This window comes from Rutidosis leptorrhynchoides, chromosome 3, assembly GCF_046630445.1.
Source record: "Rutidosis leptorrhynchoides isolate AG116_Rl617_1_P2 chromosome 3, CSIRO_AGI_Rlap_v1, whole genome shotgun sequence".
Classification (NCBI taxonomy): Eukaryota; Viridiplantae; Streptophyta; class Magnoliopsida; order Asterales; family Asteraceae; genus Rutidosis; species Rutidosis leptorrhynchoides.
The window spans coordinates 635,283,923-635,303,995 of NC_092335.1; the positions used below are offsets into that span (position 1 = coordinate 635,283,923).

General features: G+C 35.0%; 3 protein-coding genes across 3 annotated transcripts; 1 reads left to right on the plus strand and 2 right to left on the minus strand.

Moving 5' to 3' along the window:
- Positions 1-266: 266 nt before the first annotated feature.
- Positions 267-6,381, minus strand: LOC139899074 (putative tRNA pseudouridine synthase). Its single transcript, XM_071881889.1, has 7 exons — positions 6,077-6,381; positions 5,933-5,965; positions 2,767-2,879; positions 2,522-2,670; positions 2,244-2,388; positions 1,144-1,584; positions 267-1,067 (listed from the first exon to the last, which is right to left on the minus strand). Exons 1-7 carry the CDS (start codon positions 6,342-6,344, stop codon positions 684-686), a joined length of 1,533 nt encoding a protein of 510 aa, XP_071737990.1. The 5' UTR covers positions 6,345-6,381; the 3' UTR covers positions 267-683.
- Positions 2,900-3,690, minus strand: LOC139899075 (uncharacterized protein At3g17950-like). The gene has a single exon (XM_071881890.1). The coding sequence runs from the start codon at positions 3,605-3,607 to the stop codon at positions 3,056-3,058; it is 552 nt and encodes a 183-aa protein (XP_071737991.1). The 5' UTR covers positions 3,608-3,690; the 3' UTR covers positions 2,900-3,055.
- A 2,175-nt stretch (positions 6,382-8,556) lies between the features above and the next one.
- Positions 8,557-19,037, plus strand: LOC139902969 (protein TIC110, chloroplastic). The gene is made up of 15 exons (XM_071885699.1): positions 8,557-9,233; positions 10,790-10,849; positions 11,475-11,598; positions 11,692-11,760; positions 13,174-13,272; positions 13,384-13,450; positions 14,009-14,073; positions 14,156-14,250; positions 14,807-14,934; positions 15,238-15,338; positions 15,609-15,825; positions 16,273-16,427; positions 16,804-16,929; positions 17,229-18,200; positions 18,578-19,037. Exons 1-15 carry the CDS (start codon positions 8,701-8,703, stop codon positions 18,821-18,823), a joined length of 3,057 nt encoding a protein of 1,018 aa, XP_071741800.1. The 5' UTR covers positions 8,557-8,700; the 3' UTR covers positions 18,824-19,037.
- The last annotated feature ends 1,036 nt before the right edge of the window (positions 19,038-20,073 follow it).

Here is a 20,073-nt window from a genome sequence, read left to right on the forward strand (position 1 = left end):
CCTCGAATACATTTTCAAGACTAACACAACTTTTGCAACAACCACCGTTACCCAATCTTGTTGAAACAAAATATAATATGAGAAGATAAAATACAGTCATACACTTGAAGAAGTCATACAGTGGAAGAAGACACAAGATATAGAAAAACATTAAATTGAATTGAATTTCAATGTAAATGTAAACGATAACCAAAACAAAAAGGGAAGAAAAAAAAAAAATTCAAGTACAGTAGTCGATAATAAACCTAGACGTGAAAGGGTCGAAGAACATATAAAAATATTGGTTGTTTGTCTATTTATATATAATCTGTAAACAAGATCACTATCTGGATCCAAAAAGGACGAAAATCAACATTCATATCGAATTTTTGTAACGTACAGAAAAACATATAAAAAATATTTGTGGTTTGGCTATTTATATATAATCTCCAGATTAGCATACAATGATCTCAACATCAGTTCTGGGTAAACCTAACCAGTCCCATTTTGACCCGAACAAGAACATACCAGTTACCCAACAAACCCAACCTATCCAATTTGTCACCTACCACAAATCACTATACTGAATGAACCTTAGTTCAACTTTGGAATTGTCTTTTCCATAAGGATTGATGGATCCACCACACATGTGCATTAAATATTTGTACTGTACAACTATTCAGTGCACATGTCTGGTGGATATATCAACGCCCTTTCCATAAAATCCAAGCATTCTTAACTATATCCAATTGCGAATCCGGAATCCGAGTGTTTCTATCTAATAACTCGATCCACTCCTTCCAAGGATGTCTAGAAGGATCCAAGAATTTCGAAACTTGAGGCAACAAAATTGATTCGTAGAACCTTTCAACGTCTTTTAGTATTTCTTCAGAGTCAACCAAAGTCTCCATTTCAGGCCTTGTACCAGGACGAGTTCTCAAAATGAAACTGTTTGATCGTAAAAAGAGTACTTCAGATGGAGCAATAGGTACCACCACACGCGAGAATTTGTTTAGTGATAGTGTGATGACGTCTCTTCGAAGTAGTCCACGCTTTACTGCCACAGCCGTCCCCACCATCTTGCGGATCTAAACAAGTAACGATATTAAGTTAATGTACGAATTTAAAATCTAAATCAACCGACCCGCCCATTTTGGCACTTACTTGATGCAGCATGAATGATTCTCCACAAATGGTAATCTCAATGTATCTTGATCCGGACAGTTGCTTCAGCTTTCCACATGAACACTCCAAGATTCTTCTGAAATGGGAAGCACTTATTCTATCTTTCTCATCAGGTTCGTGCAACCATTTAGCAAGAACAGGTACATCCGTTAAACTAGTTGCGTTTTCGTCACATTCGTTAACTAATTCCTTATCCGAATCAATGTTCATTAGCGATACGTGTTCATCATCACAATTTGCAAGAGTTTCTTCTCCATCAGATTCACCAAATTCGAGTTCAGATGATTCTTCTTCATCGTTTGTTTCGAAGATAGCTTCGGGTGCGTCTCTAGACCATTTTGACGTGTTTTTTCTTTTGGCAACGCGCACACTTTTCCTATAATTCTTTCGGATTGTATAGTTATGAAAAGGATGCTCACCCTGCAATAGCCCATTGATTAACTATTACGGAGTATTCTTTTATCGACTCTACAAACATAGAATAAGCTTTTCGACCTCCTATAACATTAAAAGGCCAAAAACGACATTGTTGAGATTACCCAAAAGTCTGCGTCAGTAATGAGATTTCAAATTCCACAACAGAAAAATTTATCTGGCAATAATTAGTGGCAGCAAGGATGTGCGCCATTGATCATTGCAACTACAAATCATAATAATATATTTTGATTGTTTGGTAAAAAAAAAAAAAAAAAAAAACTATGGTTATAACCCTTGAGTATATAGAATAAAATTAGTAGTACTGTGTTAGAAATAAATTGTTTGCATAATAAAGGTGATTAATGAGATCAACGTATGATTAGCTAGAATTTAGATGCGTGTTTTGAAAGTGATTATTACAATAAGATATTAAATAATCAGACAATAGGCATATTGGCCGTGCTAAAAACTTTTTCAAAATTTCTAGCAAAGTAACCTTCGAAAAACTAATGCGTTATTTCCATTTAAACTTTAACCACTGCAATAAGTTAGATCACACTACTGTTCATGCAATCCTATTTGGATGGTGTGGAACTATGAATTGCATAAACAAATAAAAAGGGTTAATAAAAATAGAAGTGGAAAAAAAATTAGAAGTATACCTCAAAAGAATTTAGTATACTATTGAAGTCTGATAATTGATGTTCAATTTCAGCTTCGCTAAAGTTACTAGTGATACCAATGACTTCAACAGGAAGGAGATAACTATATTTCCTGATGTTACATTCCCTTCTAGCATCAAAACTCCTGCAAAAGATAGTAATAATATGAACTAGTTTTAGTGTACTTTTTAACATTTGACTGTTTTGGTAACAGTAGCTAAATCATTCATAAATCAATGTGTTAAATCAGACACGTATTAGGATGGCATATTTCTAACCTTTGTGAAGGTAGAATACTGAAAACTCTGATATTTTTAGGAAGATATGTATTTACAATATTTGCAAGTGATATCCCATTAACGTCACCAGTCCAAGCGTGTTCAGGGATTTCCATTTTAAGTGATATCATGGTTGATAAAGAATGAACCTGAAAAGATTAAAAAAAAATCGAAAATGCAAAGCCATAACGATACAACAATACAAATACAGATGCGCTATATAATAAGTTTATTTAAACCCTTACTCCTTTATCCGTACGGCTACTTCTAGCCCACCCTATTTTGTTCAGATCCCCATAGTTACTGTCACGAATTCCACCCGCTTTGTAAATGGCTGTCTCCAGCTCTTTCTCTATAGCTATATTAATAAAAATAAATTTAAAAATTTAAACACCACAAAGACAAAAGATAAACATGACTTTTTCAATCTCAAAAGAATAGGTTCATCACTTTTTTAGTACTTATATTGATCAAATTAGACCAGCTACAATGTGTCATATATTCATATAAAAATAGATGAAACAATTACACTGGTTATAGTACACCACCACAGACTCCAGCTAGCAGAACAGGAAAACTACAAAAAGAACAAAGAGAATGGCTCCTTTCATTCACATCAGTAATTTGGGCTGGTGGTAAGACCCGCCCATTAGCAAATAACATCCGGCTACCATTCTGATGATGATCACCAAAGTTCATATCCATCATTGCATCACTAAACAACGAATCCACCCCAAACCGCCATTCAACTTCCAAAAACTCCTCAAGTGAAGAACGTTTTGAAGTCTCGAAACCACAAAACCACCACCACTTCCTACTTCTAACCCTCTTCCTAATTCGTCCTACAAAATTTCTGTTATTAAGAGTTGGTTTAGGTGTTACATCTCGACGATGTGGATGGGTCCCGCATGTGACGGTGGGATAAAACGTTGATACTCCCATTAAAGCTCCTAAGGTGGTGCTACGATCAGGGAAAAATGAACCAGTTGATTCAGTATCGAAATTGGAAGATGAAATGGAAGAGATCGTTGGTGATATAGTTTGTGGAAGTATTTCGGTTACCTGATGTAACATCGTCATCATCATCAAAGTTCTTGGTTTCTTTCACTTTCATACGTACTACTGGTATATATAGCATGTGTAAGCATGTATATATAAAGAGGCGTTTTGGTGAAGTGTGTGATTATATATATACCGTTCAATTTTTAGTATCTAACAACCACTATAAGTATAAATGCTAATCGATTATTTTTAAACTTCTGCGTGTGATTATGCTTTGCAACCACTCTTTCTTCTTTTAGTACCCAAAGCCTTCGAGCTAGAGCTACCGACAACTTTTGATATCATATTTGTATTAACATAAAATAAATAAAGACATCTTTGACTGCTTTATATTTTTCTAATCATATGTTGGGAAAAAGAAGATGTTAACTAGTGAAAAGAATCGTTTTGATACAGGAGAAAGCGAGACGTATATAATACAACATCACAAACTAATAGGATTTCATTCATATGATAATGACAGCATGTTAATATATATAGTATAATGGGTAATGGGTAATGGGTAATGGGTAATGGGTAATAATGGGTAACATATAGATATAAGAACAGAATAACTATTTCATTTTTTTTAGTAATTAAAAATATGCCGCTTTATAAAATTGTTAACAGCACTAAATCTTGTATTTGTTGCTAATAATGACAATAAACCTTTTTCCTGTAACTAAAAGTCTAAAATCAAGAGCCACTAAAAAATTTACTCCCATTTGGTTGCCTGTAACTATATAAAAAATAATTTGCATTGTATATTTGAAATAAGATTTAAATACTGATATAACTCATATAAATGACTACTGGCCACAGGGTATAAAAGAACAATAAAAATATTGTTAAAATTTCAACAATTGTTGAAAAATTTTGTTAAACAACTTGATTAAAAAGTAAGCAGATAATACCAATAATATAAAGAAGTATGATTATAAGAGCATAATTAATGATTAATGGAGTTATTTGTCTAGGGTGTTAAGAAACATATGATCTGTTTATAAACTCATGACAGTAGGAAACGCGTGGGTGGTTTAGTCTCCCGGGTGATCCCAAACTGTTGTTCAAAAAAAAGTAGAAGTGTTAGCTGAATACTAATTTTATGAAGCTTTTTAAAAATCTTAAACAAATATAATCTAATCGCTTTTCTCTTTAATTTTTATATTTTCAGGACAACATTTATTGGATTTTTACAATTTCATCACAAAGCATATTTAATCAGCAGTAGATTGTCTTTTACAAAAAGCTTGGTTATACAACATGAAATCAAAAGTTCAGTATTTTTTCAAGCTTTTATGATTACATAGAAACCCTATAGCCTTTTCTACTTCCCTTATTTATATTATCCTATATGAAACTATCATAAAACTATGATTCGCACTAAACGATCACAAATATCAGAAAACCTTGCCTGAGTTGAGGATTTCATCTGGCTAACACATTAATTACATTCTCTAGTAGATTAAGCCTTGACCCATTTTCCTATTATTTTATCATGATTCATGGATGAAGGTGCATTAGCAACTTGTGGAAGTGGCAATTTAATATTTATCATAAGATGCTTATTGAGTACTTATCTTGATGATATCATCTAAAAGATCATAAATAATAATTTTATGTGTAGAGAATGAATCAATACTTTAGTCCTACTAAAAAGGAATAGATGCAAACGCACTACACTTTATTTTATTATGACAGATCCAATAAAGTTAAAAAGTAAGGGTCACCTTACTATTATCTATTTATGGAAATTTAGGATAAATAAAAAAGGAAAACTAGACTATCAAATTGGAACGGTAGTATTATGTAATTATGTAAGCTTTGAAAAAGGAACTGATTATGTGTTGGTAATAGAACAAAGGATTGCAAAAGAAAGTTAGTTTAAAATCAATATTTATGTCTTGAAGTTTATAAGACCACTTGTAACGTGTTCGGACCCGTTTTTCACCCAACACGCCGGTAACGCAGGGTGCTGGGCTCCTTTTATGTTTGGCGTGCTCCTTCAAGCACACAAAGCTTATTGGCGTGTTACCTTCACTCGTTTTCTAATATTGATTTAAATATATTTTTAATATTTTTTTATTCTTTTTTCACCCAACTTTTAATCATATTTTGACACATCACTCAAAACGCCACCCTACTACTCCCCATTTTACCAATGTGTTGGCCACGTCACCGCCAAACTACCCCACCCCACCCATCAATACACGAAAAATTCCCATATGTAATTGGTCTAAATCATTAATGCTTCTTTTAGAAATGTTAGTACTTGTGTAAATTTATCCTCTTTTTCGGACGATAAAAAGAAACAAACACAAACTACAAGGTACCAAAGTGTAAATTTATCATAAAGATAGAAGAGCTTACTGGATACGGAGTCATCTTTTTGCATCTGCAGACCTGCAATTAAAACATCAATACGACCAATATAAATTTACAAACCAACACTACCAAATCCTAGCAATTGCTTCAATTTTAATGAAACTAAATGGAATTGAAATTAAAGCTGACCTCTATAATCCGTGCCGACGTATCCAACGCGCATCACGACCTTCTTTTTCCGGAACGGCTGCCATTTATTGATAGAATCAGCGTTTTCAACAGAATGACTTGCCGGTGGAGTAGGAGCTAGGGTTTCAAGAGCGGCGGCGGACGGCGGAGATGAGGCGGATGATAAACAAAGGATTCTGATTGATTTGAGTTGATAATTAGGGTTTGAGAATAAGAGTTTGGTGTGAATGATAGGAGAAAAAGCAAATCGGAGTGAAGATGTTACCATTGAAGATGGTGAGTGAGAATAAACAGACTACTGCAAACTAGTGTCCGATGAACATTCTAAATTGAACAGTACATATGCAGTTTCAGTCCTTGTACTTTGTAGAATGTCATATTTGGTTCGCATTTAACTGAACATGACTTTTAAAAGTTTGGGTTTATGTTATGGATCACCGGATCACCGTTTGCATAATATATAACCGTGAAAGTCTCGTGGGTCGTTTCATGTGTTACAAATTATCGTTGCTGTAGTTTGTGAGAAATTGTCTTTAAAAAAAACAACCTACATTAAATTGGTTTCTAACATGCACCAATTTTTAAAATGTTGATGTGTTTTTTACTTAAAAATTGTGAGTTTGAGAGAATTCACATTTCATCCTCTAATTTCAATAATATTATAAGAGCTCTAGGAGTCGATAGCCAACGGTTCTCTCCATGTACTTTGTGTCATGGGATAGGGAGAGGTCATTGGTTCGATCCTTAAGGATGAACATGATTTTCTTTAAAACAATTGAACACCGATAAAGGTGATATATATTGACCCTATAGGGAGGTTTTACCGGATTCGTTCACGGACCTCTACTCAGGAATACTGCCCGAATGGATGTATTCCCGGGTACCGCCGATCGGGTTTGGGTTTCCGCCCGAACGTGTGTGCTACGTGCAAATGATGAGGGTCGTTGAAAGAAATGATCTACTAATGCCAAAAAATCGTCGTTCAAAAAAAAGAGATTTAACACCGGGGACACCGGTGCGCACGACTCCCCTCCGGTGTTAAATCACCGTTAAATCGATGTTAAATACATTACTGTTACCAGGCTAACGCTGTGTTAAGAGATTTAACACCGGGAACACCGGTGCACACGACTCCCCTCCGGTGTTAAATCACTGTTAAATCACCAAAATGTTATTAAAAGTGTTAAAGAAAACAATTAAATAATGATTTAAAACTGAACGATTTTCTCTGTTTTGACCTCAATGTTAAATCCAGTGTTAAATTTAACACTGAGATTTAACACTGAACGACTCCTAGTGCTCTAACTCATTTATGCATTAGTTATTGGTGATCATCCACCTTTAGAAACTTATTAATTTCCGCCCTTATATCTTTATAATGACCAAAATACCCTCTATTATTCATCATCATTGAGTTACTTCAAACCTTAATTTTCTTTTCAATAACATATCACCTTACTTTAGAATGACAAAAATACCATTTTTTAAAAATTCATTTCTCACTAGTTACACTTTGAGCTCTTTTTTTTTTTTTTTTTTTTTTTTTTTTTTTTTTTTTTTTTTTTTAAAGAATACACCCTCTAGGCCTTTAATATTACGTTATTTTTATTTTTTATTTTTAAATCGCATTTGTTTCTTTTGTTTGTGTACACGTGAAACCAAAAACTTATGTGTTATATATATACTCCAAAAACGTCACAAAAGGGTGCAGCCCTTTTCCTTTTTATTTTCTTTGTTTAACGTATCCATCAAAAAAAAAAAAAAAAAAAAACACCTAGGCCCAATTTAATTAATTTTAGTTTGAACCAAATAAAAAGGTTTATTAATTATTTGGTTTGTACAATCATTGAGTCTTTTATATTTAATTAAATCGTATTTAATTAAATTATGCTTTTTAAACTATAGGTGATAATTATATGTCAACAATATATAATAATTGGTGTTTAAATGCTAAAGTGTGTAACCCCATAAGTCTGTATATAAGCGATTGTATAGTTTTGTATTATGACGTGCACACAAAGTCAGTAGGCTCTTTACTCACTCAAATCTTGTAAAGATAAGTAGCGTAAAAACAATTACATTCAAAGTGTAACATGTGTTATTAGATAGAGAATCGTCATCCAATACGATAAATACTTCCCAACCCTTCACATTAACCCAAGTAATATAACCGCTCTCGTAACTGATATGCATAAGTAATTCAGACAAGTATGGTCATTATAAATTATACTCCATTGTTTTCTTGTATTTTGACCTATCATCACTACTAATAACATATACATGAGACAATTTATAATCAGGGAATTGCACAAAAGTTATTTAATCAGGGAATTGCACGATTATATGAGAACTTTGTAAAAAGGAGCAATTTATACCTTAACCAAACAAAAGGTATCAGTTTCATTGTTTCCATTTTCAATAACCCTCAATCCAAACAGGCCCCTAAGTTTTCAGGGTGTAATTGTAAAAACAGATACACTACTGAATTTACAAAACCCTGTCCCCTTATCTCTATCTCCGCCCATATCACCTAATCCTCTTTCCTCGCCCTCTTATCAGCTTTCTCCGTCGTCAAACTCACCGGAGCTTCACCGCCGGTGAACAACCGTCACAACCTCAACACAATGAATCCATCAATCCTCTTAACTCAACAACAACCATCACTAACTCAATCTACACAACTCATCACTCCATTTCTAAACCCTAAGCCTAACAAACTCACTGCCAATTCCCTCACCTTCAGTCGCCGGCGACGCCGTTACACCTGCCGTCGTATCTCCGCCACGTCATCAGACCAGCCGTCGACCACCCCTGCCGCTGTTGCTGACACCAGCAATGTGTTCGGAGAGAAAAAGGAGTTAACGGCTTTACAATCGGTAATTGATTCTATGTCACCGGCTGTTAGGTTAGCTAGTTCAGTTGTTATTGTTGCTGGTGCTGTTGCTGCTGGTTATGGATTAGGGTTACGTATTGGTGGAAATGGAAATAGAAATGTTAGTTTAGGTAGTGCTGTTGTGTTAGGTGTTGCTGGTGCTGGTGCGGTTTACGTGATTAATTCGTCTGTTCCGGAGATTGCGGCTGTTAGTTTGCATAATTATGTGGCTGGTTCGGATCCTGGTGCTGTTAAGAAAGAAGATATTGAAAGCATTGCTAGCAGGTTTATCTCGATAAACTGGAATATAATTGGTTGAGTTAATTGATTAATGATTATGTTGTTGTATGCACATTATAACTGCATATTTTGACTTTGACAATGGGGGAATTGGATAGTAGAATTACTATCAGAATAGATGTTTGAAGTTCGCTATTAATATACAAGGTTTTTTTTAACAGTAGATGTTATAATAATATTAGTAAAGTGTAACTATTAACTATATATTTTTTGACGACTAGTGAACGTAATTATAGAACTATGTCAATGGCTAAATAATTGGTTAAAAGTTGGGAATCACAAAATACACCCTAGTTGTTCACAAAAAGGATTTTGTAAGTTGAGATTTTTAGTTCTCGTGTACGTAAGGGGCATATCTAGGTAGAGACCCGTGGGGTCTTGTGACATCACTAGTTTGGAATATTTTTACTAATACTCTTCAAAATCAACTGTAGGACCCATATATATGTGGGATTTATGGTTTAGGGAGGTAAAACTACTAAAATATCCTTAAAAAATAACTTGGTTTGAAAAAAATTATTGGGACCCCATTGGGTTTTCATCCTAACACTGTTGCAAAAGACCCCGTCTCGAGCCGTGCGACGCCCGTTGCGACGGTTTGGTGACTAGCCTGTCCCATCTCGAAGAAAACCGTCTAATATGACAGTCAGCGGTCAAAATCCAGGTCAGAGTTGAAAAACATCAAAAACATCAGGTCAAAGTCGGTCAAAATTTAGAAAAGCCAGAAAGTCGGTAAAATCGATCAAATTTGTAGTAAATTAACGGTGTTAGCGATTATGGGTACAAATTAATCAATTAAAGTTTTTAGCTTTAAAATATGTATACATACATACATACATTTATATACTTATATATTTAAAAGTCAACTTTGATCAACGTCCGTCTCGACCCCGTCTCGACCCCGTTTCGAACGTCTCGACCTTTTTAGGACCCGACCATCTCTACCCCGTCTCACGTCTTTTGCAACCTTGCATCCTAGATTTGACACAGGTGGACGTTCAGAGATTAAGTTGTTGCTATTTAATGTGGAAAAAGTTATTTTGAGGTGAAAGTCTTGTTGTTTTATAAGTGGGGTGAGTCGATTGGGTTATAGTCATATTTTAGGTAATGAAAATAAGGCCAATTGGAATTAAAATTGTTCTGGAAAAGTTAGGTAAAAACTATCTTCAAATGAATTAGTTGGTAGTTGAAATATCTCCAGTACTCATTTTATTTATTTTTTCTTTTTCTTTTTATAGTTGTGTTTGGTAAAGCTAGATTACAACTAGGGGATGCTTTGTAAATGCGGGGTTACATTTTCATTTTAGCTCCGTGGGAGTTATATTTTTTATTTTATCATGATAAGAATAAGAAAGTGTGTACATCCACAAATCTTCTTTATCTTCAGCAAAAGGAAAAGTAACATAAATATTGGTGTATTTTTTTTTCAGTAACAGAGTAAATGAGTTGCAGTCTGTTGCATATGATGTAACTAGGAATCCCTTTTTAATAAGTGTCTTGTCTTTTGATCCTAAAATTTATTTTATACATGTTTCATTCAGATACGGCGTTAGCAAACAGAATGAAGCTTTCAATGCAGAGCTTTGTGATATATATTGCCGGTGAGTAGCAATCTTGTTTTAGTATTTAGAGTTTTTCTGTACTCCACTCTTTCATATAAGTGCCCATATATTTGTCTCCATTACAACTACTTTCCAGTGTGACATATGAGCAATTTAAATAGAGGTTGCAGTTTGAACCCAATTATATACAAATTTGAAATTTTGGGTTGCTTCCTTCTTTGATAAAAGGCTATGGTTAAAACTAAGTTTTAAGCCAAAATGGTCAGTCGTCAAATCGAATGAATGGTGTTGAAAGTTGTCTTAAGCGTGCTCTCAACCTCCAAAATATGCTAAGTTTTAGAGGTTGCATCATTATTATACAGTAATTTTTTCATCATAATATATTTATAACAAAAGTTGGACCGAGTAGGTTTTGGTGAGCCAATCCATCTTGCTTTGTTCAGTCCATATTTGCCACCTATAAGATTTGCAGTCTAATTGTTTGTGCATTTGATAGTGAAGGTGTCATAACAAAGTATATTTATTTATTGTACCATAAAGTTTTTTCATGCTTTTATAGTTTTATCCATTATTGCACCATTGCACTAGTAGTTTCATGCTTTCAGGTTTCACTTAGCATTTTGAAGTTCATAAGTAATCCCATTTCGTGCTATTTGTTTCTCAGATATGTTACATCTGTACTTCCTTCCGGAGATGAAGATTTAAAGGGCGATGAGGCTGATATTATCATTAAATTTAAAAATTCATTGGGAATTGATGACCCTGATGCAGCTTCCATGCATATGGAGGTAATGTTTACAGCATTGATTTGTTAATTGCTTGTAGGCTGAAAAAGCTTTCCCGCCTTGCTTAATTTTGTTATTTGCACGTGTTTTCAACAGATTGGTAGGCGCATTTTCAGGCAAAGGTTGGAAACGGGTGATCGTGAAGCAGATGCAGAACAACGTCGGGTAGGTTACGTTTTAATTCACTAGTCAATTGGTAAAGGTGGCAATATTGACCCCTTTACTTATTTTTAAATCGATCAACTTTGGCTGTGTTTCATGTTATAATTTATGTGTAATTCATTACTTGATCACTAGAGATGGAAACTTCCCATTTACTTAGGTGTTGTTTGTTTTTTAAGATGTTTTTGTTTGAAGATCTGCGGACCATGTATGTAAAAGAAGATGTGGTCTAAAGGTCTATATGCTGAATGCTAAAGACTGTTTGTTTTTATGTCTGCAAAATAACTTATCCTGTATGTGTTTGCAGCACTCAGAAACACATTTCTAAGGTGTTGTTTGTTTTTTAAGATGTTTTTGTCTGAAGATCTGCGAACCATGTCTGTAGAGAAGATGTGGTCTGAAGATCTGTAAGCTAAACATTGAATACCGTTTGTTTTTATGTCTGCTAAATATAACTGAAAACCCTTAATTATTAGTATAATTTTCAATTTTTATCTATAAATACTACTGTAGTATATTATTGTAATATCCGTGCTTGTTTCTAAACTTTTAACTTAAAACTTTTAAAACTCCGTGCTTGTTTCTAATTAAAACTTAAAACTCCCTAAATTGACATATATGCTCGGTTATTCTTTGAAACATAAAACTTATAAAACATATATCTACATTTATTAATCGAACAACAGTAAAGATAAGAACTAATCAGAGAGGTAACCATAAGATTGTCATTCATCTACTTGAAGTATCCATAATTAATGGTAAAACAATTATCTAATTAAAGTAACATCCAAGCTCTGTTAATTGGTATTTAACGAAGAACCATTCATCTCACAAAAAATCTTTATCAAGAAGAAAGCTTTTATCTCATAATTAATTGCATTTAAAAAAGGACGAAAAAAGCTTTTATCTCACAAGCGAAAGAAATAATCCTTTAGGGTAGTGCTGCCGGAAGTTGTAGTGCCACCGGAGGTGGTAGTGCCGCCGGAAGTGTAAGTTCAGTTGGTGGTGATGGAGCTGCTGTTGGTGGTGGCTGAAAGATGTGAAAGGGTGGGTGAGAAATGGGTGGGTGTAAGTTATGTCAAAATGTCTTAAAAGATGAGAAGCAGTAATATAAAGCTTCAATTTTGAAGACATAAAAAGGTCTTATAACGTCTTTTGTCTTCAAAAAAACAAACCATCTGAAACTAATATGTCGGCAGACATAAGATGAAATAAGGTCTTCAATAAAGAAAACAAACAACACCTAAGTATGCGAGATTGCAGACAGAATAAGACATTATTTTATCTTATGTTTTCAGAATAACAACTAATCTGCACCACTTTGAACTGTTGCTTAACACCCTAGATCACAACTTTGTTATCTCTAGAATTATGTAAAGATACAGAGCTTGATCATTGTTGGGGTCTCCAGTGCAGGCATTTCAGAAGCTGATTTATGTATCAACGCTAGTATTTGGAGAGGCTTCAGGTTTCCTTTTACCATGGAAGCGTGTGTTCAAAGTTACTGAATCACAGGTATAAATCAATCTAGGCATATAGCTTACACTATTTTGGCTTCTTAAAGGCCTTATTTATGAAGTAATTATGTCTCTGATTGTTGGTTCATGGTGATTTACTGTCCATTAGGTTGAGGTTGCTATACGTGACAATGCCCAAAGGTTGTATGCTTCCAAGCTGAAAGCGATTGGCCAAGGTAAGTCTATTCTGCTGATTGTAATAGTTATAAGAGGTGTTTGGATGTGTATGTTGAAAGTGATTGTAAGTTTAAGCTCTAATATAATGTAGCGTTTAAAGGTGCATCTATTGTTTGAAGTTGCATTAGTGACATGTTGAGTGTGTGACAGATTTTGTTTTTTGAGCAAGAATTAAGAAAAAACGCCTTATGAAATGAGACTAATTTTTACTTTCAATAGTTTATAACAACGGCATAAATAGAATTTTTTTATTTTTTTATCTTTAGATAACCTGTATGTTGCAGCTGGTATAAAAATGTTTGTCTAAAACTAGTTATTTGGCAGCTTAAAAGTTAGATAATTAGAAGCAAAATCTGTTTATCCAAACATAAAAAACTGTTGATTGCGACTTCAGGTCATAATAATAAGTTATTCAGTTACAAATTGCAAATCCAAGTAACTCTAAAAGATGCTTTTTATTATGTAGTACCCTGAAATGTTCACCTAAAGTCGCCCATGTGTCTAGATACTAGATTTGTGTACTATCAATTTACTTGATTTCTTGATGCTTTTTTTAGATGTTTATCCAGAAGATCTTATTAGTCTTAGAGATGTACAATTACAATGCCGGCTTACTGATGAGGTACATATTTCAAAAGACATAAGCAACATATATCTGATGGCCAATTGTCGTGTTTTTTATTGTTGTGTTGCATATATTTCAGCTAGCTGAAGACATGTTTAGGGAGCATATTAGAAAGCTTGTCGAAGCAAATTTATCAACAAGCGAAAATGTACTCAAGTCCAGGATAAGAACAGCGTATGTCATCTTGGCATCTTATGACATATCGATATTGAAAAATAGATGTGGATTTGTTTACCCATTCATTTGTGAATGGAACGGTTGTTTTTTGTTTTATATTTGATGGGTCAACTTTGCTAAATACACGGATAGAGGACGACACACGTAAAAAGTTACTCAAAGTGTATTTATGTGCATAACTACCCCGTAAACCGTTTTATTAAAAATCATGCTGGACGCTCTAATTATTCAAAAGTCTTAGGTTTTTTTGGACTAAAGGCATTTTGGCTCAAACCTGATTCAACCTGGCATTGGCCAACTTTTTTTTTTCTGTTACCTGTAATCGATAAGCTGATGACTAAATCTTGAAATGTGTACTTGTTGACTTGTTGTATGCTTTGTGTGAATCTTAAACTACATAGATGCATTTGCACGCCATGTACTTCACATAATTATCATTATCAACTACGGAGTATATAGCATTTAGATGTTTGACTAATTGTGAAATACTGCTAAAAATAGTTTTTAATTGTCTCTTCCTTTTGTACTGCTAAAATGGATGGGTTTTTTTCAGAAGGGATGCCAGGCTTATTGTTGAAGAACTTGATAAGATATTGGCATTTAATAACTCACTAGTCTCACTCAAGAACCATCCTGATGCAAGCCGCTTTGCTCGTGGGGTTGGTCCAATTTCTTTGATAGGTATTGATGCTCTTATCCTGATTAGTTTCCTTTTCTTGGAATATTAGAGGTGGAAAATGGCTGGTCGGACCGGCGGGGTAGTGGGTTCGATTATTTGTAGTTTGTATGTCAAATATGATTACCAAAATTATGCAATTTCATAAACTACACTTAGAACACCTTTTGACCCATCTGTTTCATTTTCTTTGGATCAGACACAACATGATTCGGCCTATCCATAAGTAAATGGGTTATAACCGCCAACTTTAGCAAAATATGTACATTATTATTAGTAATTTGTTGCTAAGATTATCTATGGGCCAGGCGGTGACTATGATGGTGATAGAAAGATGGACGACCTAAAGCTTCTCTATCGAGCATACGTTGCCGATTCTCTATCAGGTGGCCGTATGGAGAAAGACAAGGTATGAAATAAACTTCTATTTATCGTTCTTTATTATATTGGCCAGGTTTGCGTAGATGCTTTATGGCTCAATCAATTAAGCATCCACCTATATGATGTGAAGGAAACCGTGTATGGTTGTGGCTCTCATTTACTTCATGGTAACAGAAATGAGAATTAAAAATGTATAATGGAGAAAATTGACATAAAATGGAAATTGAACTATCAGCACAATATGTATATCTGTTTTAGATACTTACGTTTGCCTAAAAAATGGTTGTCTTATATATAGCTTGCTGCACTGAGCCAATTGAGGAATATTTTTGGTCTTGGTAAAAGGGAAACCGAATCAATCACATTAGACGTTACCTCTAAAGTTTATCGTAAACGTCTTGCTGAATCCGTAAGTGGTGGTGATCTAGAAGCTGCAGATAGTAAAGCGGCATTTCTTCAAAATCTTTGTGAGGAATTGCACTTCGATACCGAGATGGCCATTGGTATCCATGAAGGTAGTTTATACTTTGCAAAATCCTCATCTGTGGCATGATAGTTATAGCTGGCAAAATGCACAGATTGACTGGGTTGGGCAAAGAATCAAAATGGGTTTTTTTACGTGCAGTTTGAGAAGCCTCTGGTTATGTTGACACAGATATTAATTGTTCATTTTTTTGAATAATTGATGTTTTAAATGCGTTACAATATTATATAGAGGCTTCTAAGTTCTAACCCATTTTACACGTTTGTCTTTTAGCTTTTATTTTATTTGACCCAGTAGGGACAGCCGGTAGCTCAAATCGATTCATTGAATTTAATGAACTGAAGTTGCCAAATTTTTACTGAGAATGAACATTGGCATTGAAACGACTGTTTAGGTTAACTTTGTAAAGCTCGTAAGACATTATATCTTGAAGCATGTATGTAAGTCTCACAATATTCGTATGCCTAATTTGTCACAGAAATATACCGAAAAAACCTTCAGCAATCCGTCAAAGATGGAGAGCTTAGTGACGATGAGGTCAAGTCCCTAGAGAGGTTGCAAGTTATGCTTTGCATTCCTAAACAAACTGTTGAAAAGATTCATGAGGAAATTTGTGGCACTTTGTTTGAAAAGGTAATGACTATACTGGTTGTTTTTATATATACATATAGTCTCAGCATGCATTTTGTATAACTTGAAAGCCAACAAATAAACAATAAGCTTTCTTTAAATCAAAAATAAAAAAATGCAATGTCTTAGCTGCTTCATGATCCATCTAATAAGTTGATCGTTTCTTATATTTAAAATACTTTTCTTGGGGCTAGAAATGAAGGAATTTTACCGACAAATCATGATGGGAAAATGAGAATTTACCATGAAAGGTTTTCGAAAGTTCATTGTTTCATTTTCTATAGGATAAGTTGATCAAATTTAGAGTTCTGTGGCCTTTGTAGTTTCATTTTATCTTGATAGTTGATTATCAATGAGTTTAATCATAGGAAATTTTCAGGTTGTTAAGGAGGCTATCGCTGCGGGTGTTGACGGGTATGATGCTGATGTCCAACAGGCTGTAAGGAAGGCTGCATATGGCTTACGGTTAACCCGACAGGTGGCAATGTCTATTGCTGGCAAAGCGGTAAGCATTAGGATTCGTTAAAGTAAATTAGTAAACCATAACCTGAATCGACATCTTCATAAGTAAATGGATTTATATCGAGGTGATGATTTGTACAACCAATTCTTATCTATACACAAGTAACACAACTAACATGCATTAAAGTGTTGTACTGTAAAACACTATAAAACATGTTTGGTTGTACATGGATAAAAGTTAATTGTGTACAAATCAATCCCCATTTATATTGCCACCTTTAATATTCCATGGTTACATATATTTGTAGTCGAGTTTTCGGATTATGACAATCTGTTTTATAGGTTCGGAAAATTTTCGTAAGCTACATACAAAGATCTCGATCATCAGGTAGTCGCACAGAGGCAGCAAGAGAACTGAAGAAGATGATAGCATTTAACAACTTAGTCGTAACCGAACTCGTGTCAGACATCAAAGGAGAATCATCCGAGACCACCGCAGATGACGAACCTATCGATGTTGAAGCAAAACCCGTAGTGGATGTAGACGATGAAGAATGGGAGTCGCTACAAACTCTTCGTAAAGTCAAGCCGACTCAAATGACTAAGGGTAAAACAGGTCAAACTGACATAACTCTAAAAGATGACCTTCCTGAAAGAGACAGAATGGACCTTTACAAAACATATTTACTGTACTGTCTAACTGGAGAAGTCACAAGAGTCCCATTCGGGGCCCAAATTACCACCAAAAAGGACGATTCGGAATACGTCTTTTTAAAACAATTAGGTGGTATACTTGGGTTGACCGATAAAGAGATTGTTGACGTGCATAGAAGTTTGGCTGAACAAGCTTTTCGACAACAGGCTGAGGTGATATTAGCAGACGGGCAGTTAACAAAAGCTCGTGTTGCACAGCTAAATGAGTTGCAGAGACAAGTTGGATTACCATCTGAGTACGCTCAAAAGATCATAAAGAATATAACGAGCACTAAAATGGCAGCTGCTCTTGAAACTGCTGTGGGCCAGGGGAGGCTCAGTATAAGGGAAATTCGTGAGCTCAAGGGGTCTGGGATTGAGTTAGATGTTATGGTGTCACAAAGTTTAAGACAGAATCTTTTTAAGAAGACTGTAGATGATATATTTTCTTCAGGGACTGGTGAATTTGATGAGGTGGAAGTGTATGAGAAGATTCCGGAAGATCTTAGTATCGATGTTGAAAAGGCGAGAGGTGTTGTTCATGAACTTGCACGTACTCGGTTGGCTAATTCTTTGATTCAGGCCGTGTCATTACTTCGTCAGAGAAATACTAAAGGAGTGGTTAGTTACATGAAATACTCGGTTGGCTAATTTTTTTTTTAATTACATGAGTCGTCCTTGTGGTTCACCCCAGATTTCACGCGGGGTCCCTAAACTTTTTTTTTGGCGCGCAGGGTCCTTGTACTTTACAATCGTTTCACAAGGGGTCCCTGTGGTTTACAGATACAACTTAACGAGTGTAAAGTACAAGGACCCCTCGTGAAACGAGTGTAAAGTACGGGGACTTCACATGTAAAAAAGTTTAAGGACCCCGCACGTAAAAAAAGTTTGGGGTAAACCACAAGGACACCTGCCTCATGTATTTTTTTTAAATAATTTTGGGCACTGTCCTTTTCAAATTTGGAAATTGGAACTGATTATTTGCTTATTAAATTCAGGTATCTTCTTTAAATGACTTGTTATCGTGTGATAAAGCCGTACCAGCATCACCATTATCATGGGAGGTAACTGAGGAGTTAGCGGATCTCTTTCTAATATATCTGAAGAGTGACCCAGCGCCTGAAAAGCTGTCGCGTTTGCAATACTTGTTGGACATTAGTGACGCAACAGCAGAAGCATTGCAAGGGATGAAGGATCGAGCAACGCCAAGTAGCGGAACTAGCGAAGAGGAGTTTGTGTTTTAAGGTTTTGTTCCGGTTTTAAGAGCAATAGTCAGAGGCGTTATAGGTGAGTGAAGTACTAGTCTTTCTCTGCTGAGTATTCGATTGTTTCAATACGTATTGTTTTATGGAAAAAGATGATATATTCATAGATTGTAATGTCCGCTAGAGATGTGTAATATGCTTGACAGTGTACAATGATGCAATTGGTTTTGGTTGGGTTTCCAGCATTCAAATCCCCGCTTCTCCCATATTGATTCTCCTTCTCGCATCATAATATGAATTGCCAAGCTAAAGGGCTTTTAATCAGGAAATATTGTAATATCTGCGTAGCGATACTTGTTCTAGCCGTATACAAAACTTGTCCAAACCAAAATAGTTGAGTTGCTCGAACTGGAGCCAAATAAGCTGACTGACCAACTTTTCAGTTAATTTATAGATCTTTTTACAAACCCATAACTGAAGTGTGTAATTCGTCTCTTGTTAGTTTGTTGAGTGTTGTCTGGGTTTTTGTTTTGGTATAATCAAGTTGAGGCTCGGTACAGATAGTTTGTATGTTTGGCGCTTTCTCGGTACGAGCCTAATTGGGGTTCTCTTGTATCTTTAAAACGTTTTCTTTTTGAAAACGTTTTCCATATTTATATTAGAGAAAATTGTGCGGTTGGTCCCTGTGGTTTACATGAAATGGGGTGTTTGGTCACTGAACTTCATTTTCGCGGTTGTTGGTCCCTGTGATTTTCAAAACACGTGTGATTGGTCCCTAACAGGGACCAACTACACCTGTTTTGAACTTTCTTTTTCGGGGTGGTTGGTCTCTGACAGGGACCAACCACACGTGTTTTGAAAATCACAGGGACCAACAATCTCGAAAATGAAGTTCAGGGACCAAACACCCCATTTCATGTAAACCATAGAGACCAACCGCACAATTTTGTCTTTATATTAGTTTCCGTTTTTTTGTCAAAAAAACCTATCGTCTCAAAACAAATTAAATATTTTTCCTCTCAAAACAACCTTAATACCTCAACAACTTTATACTGGGGGGAAAAATGTCTTGCATGATATAAAACCATCAAGCTAAACTAAGATAAATTTTCTTATGCAAGGTTCACTGAATCACTGTCATGTGTAAAAAGTAGCATAATTAGAATTTTTATATTTGGAAATCAGGCAAATTTTTTTACTTAATAGTCGGATCACCTAATTGACATCTAAAGTAGTAAAATGTAGAGGGTTTTTCCTGTTCGACCTTATACTCTAATATACGCAGTCCA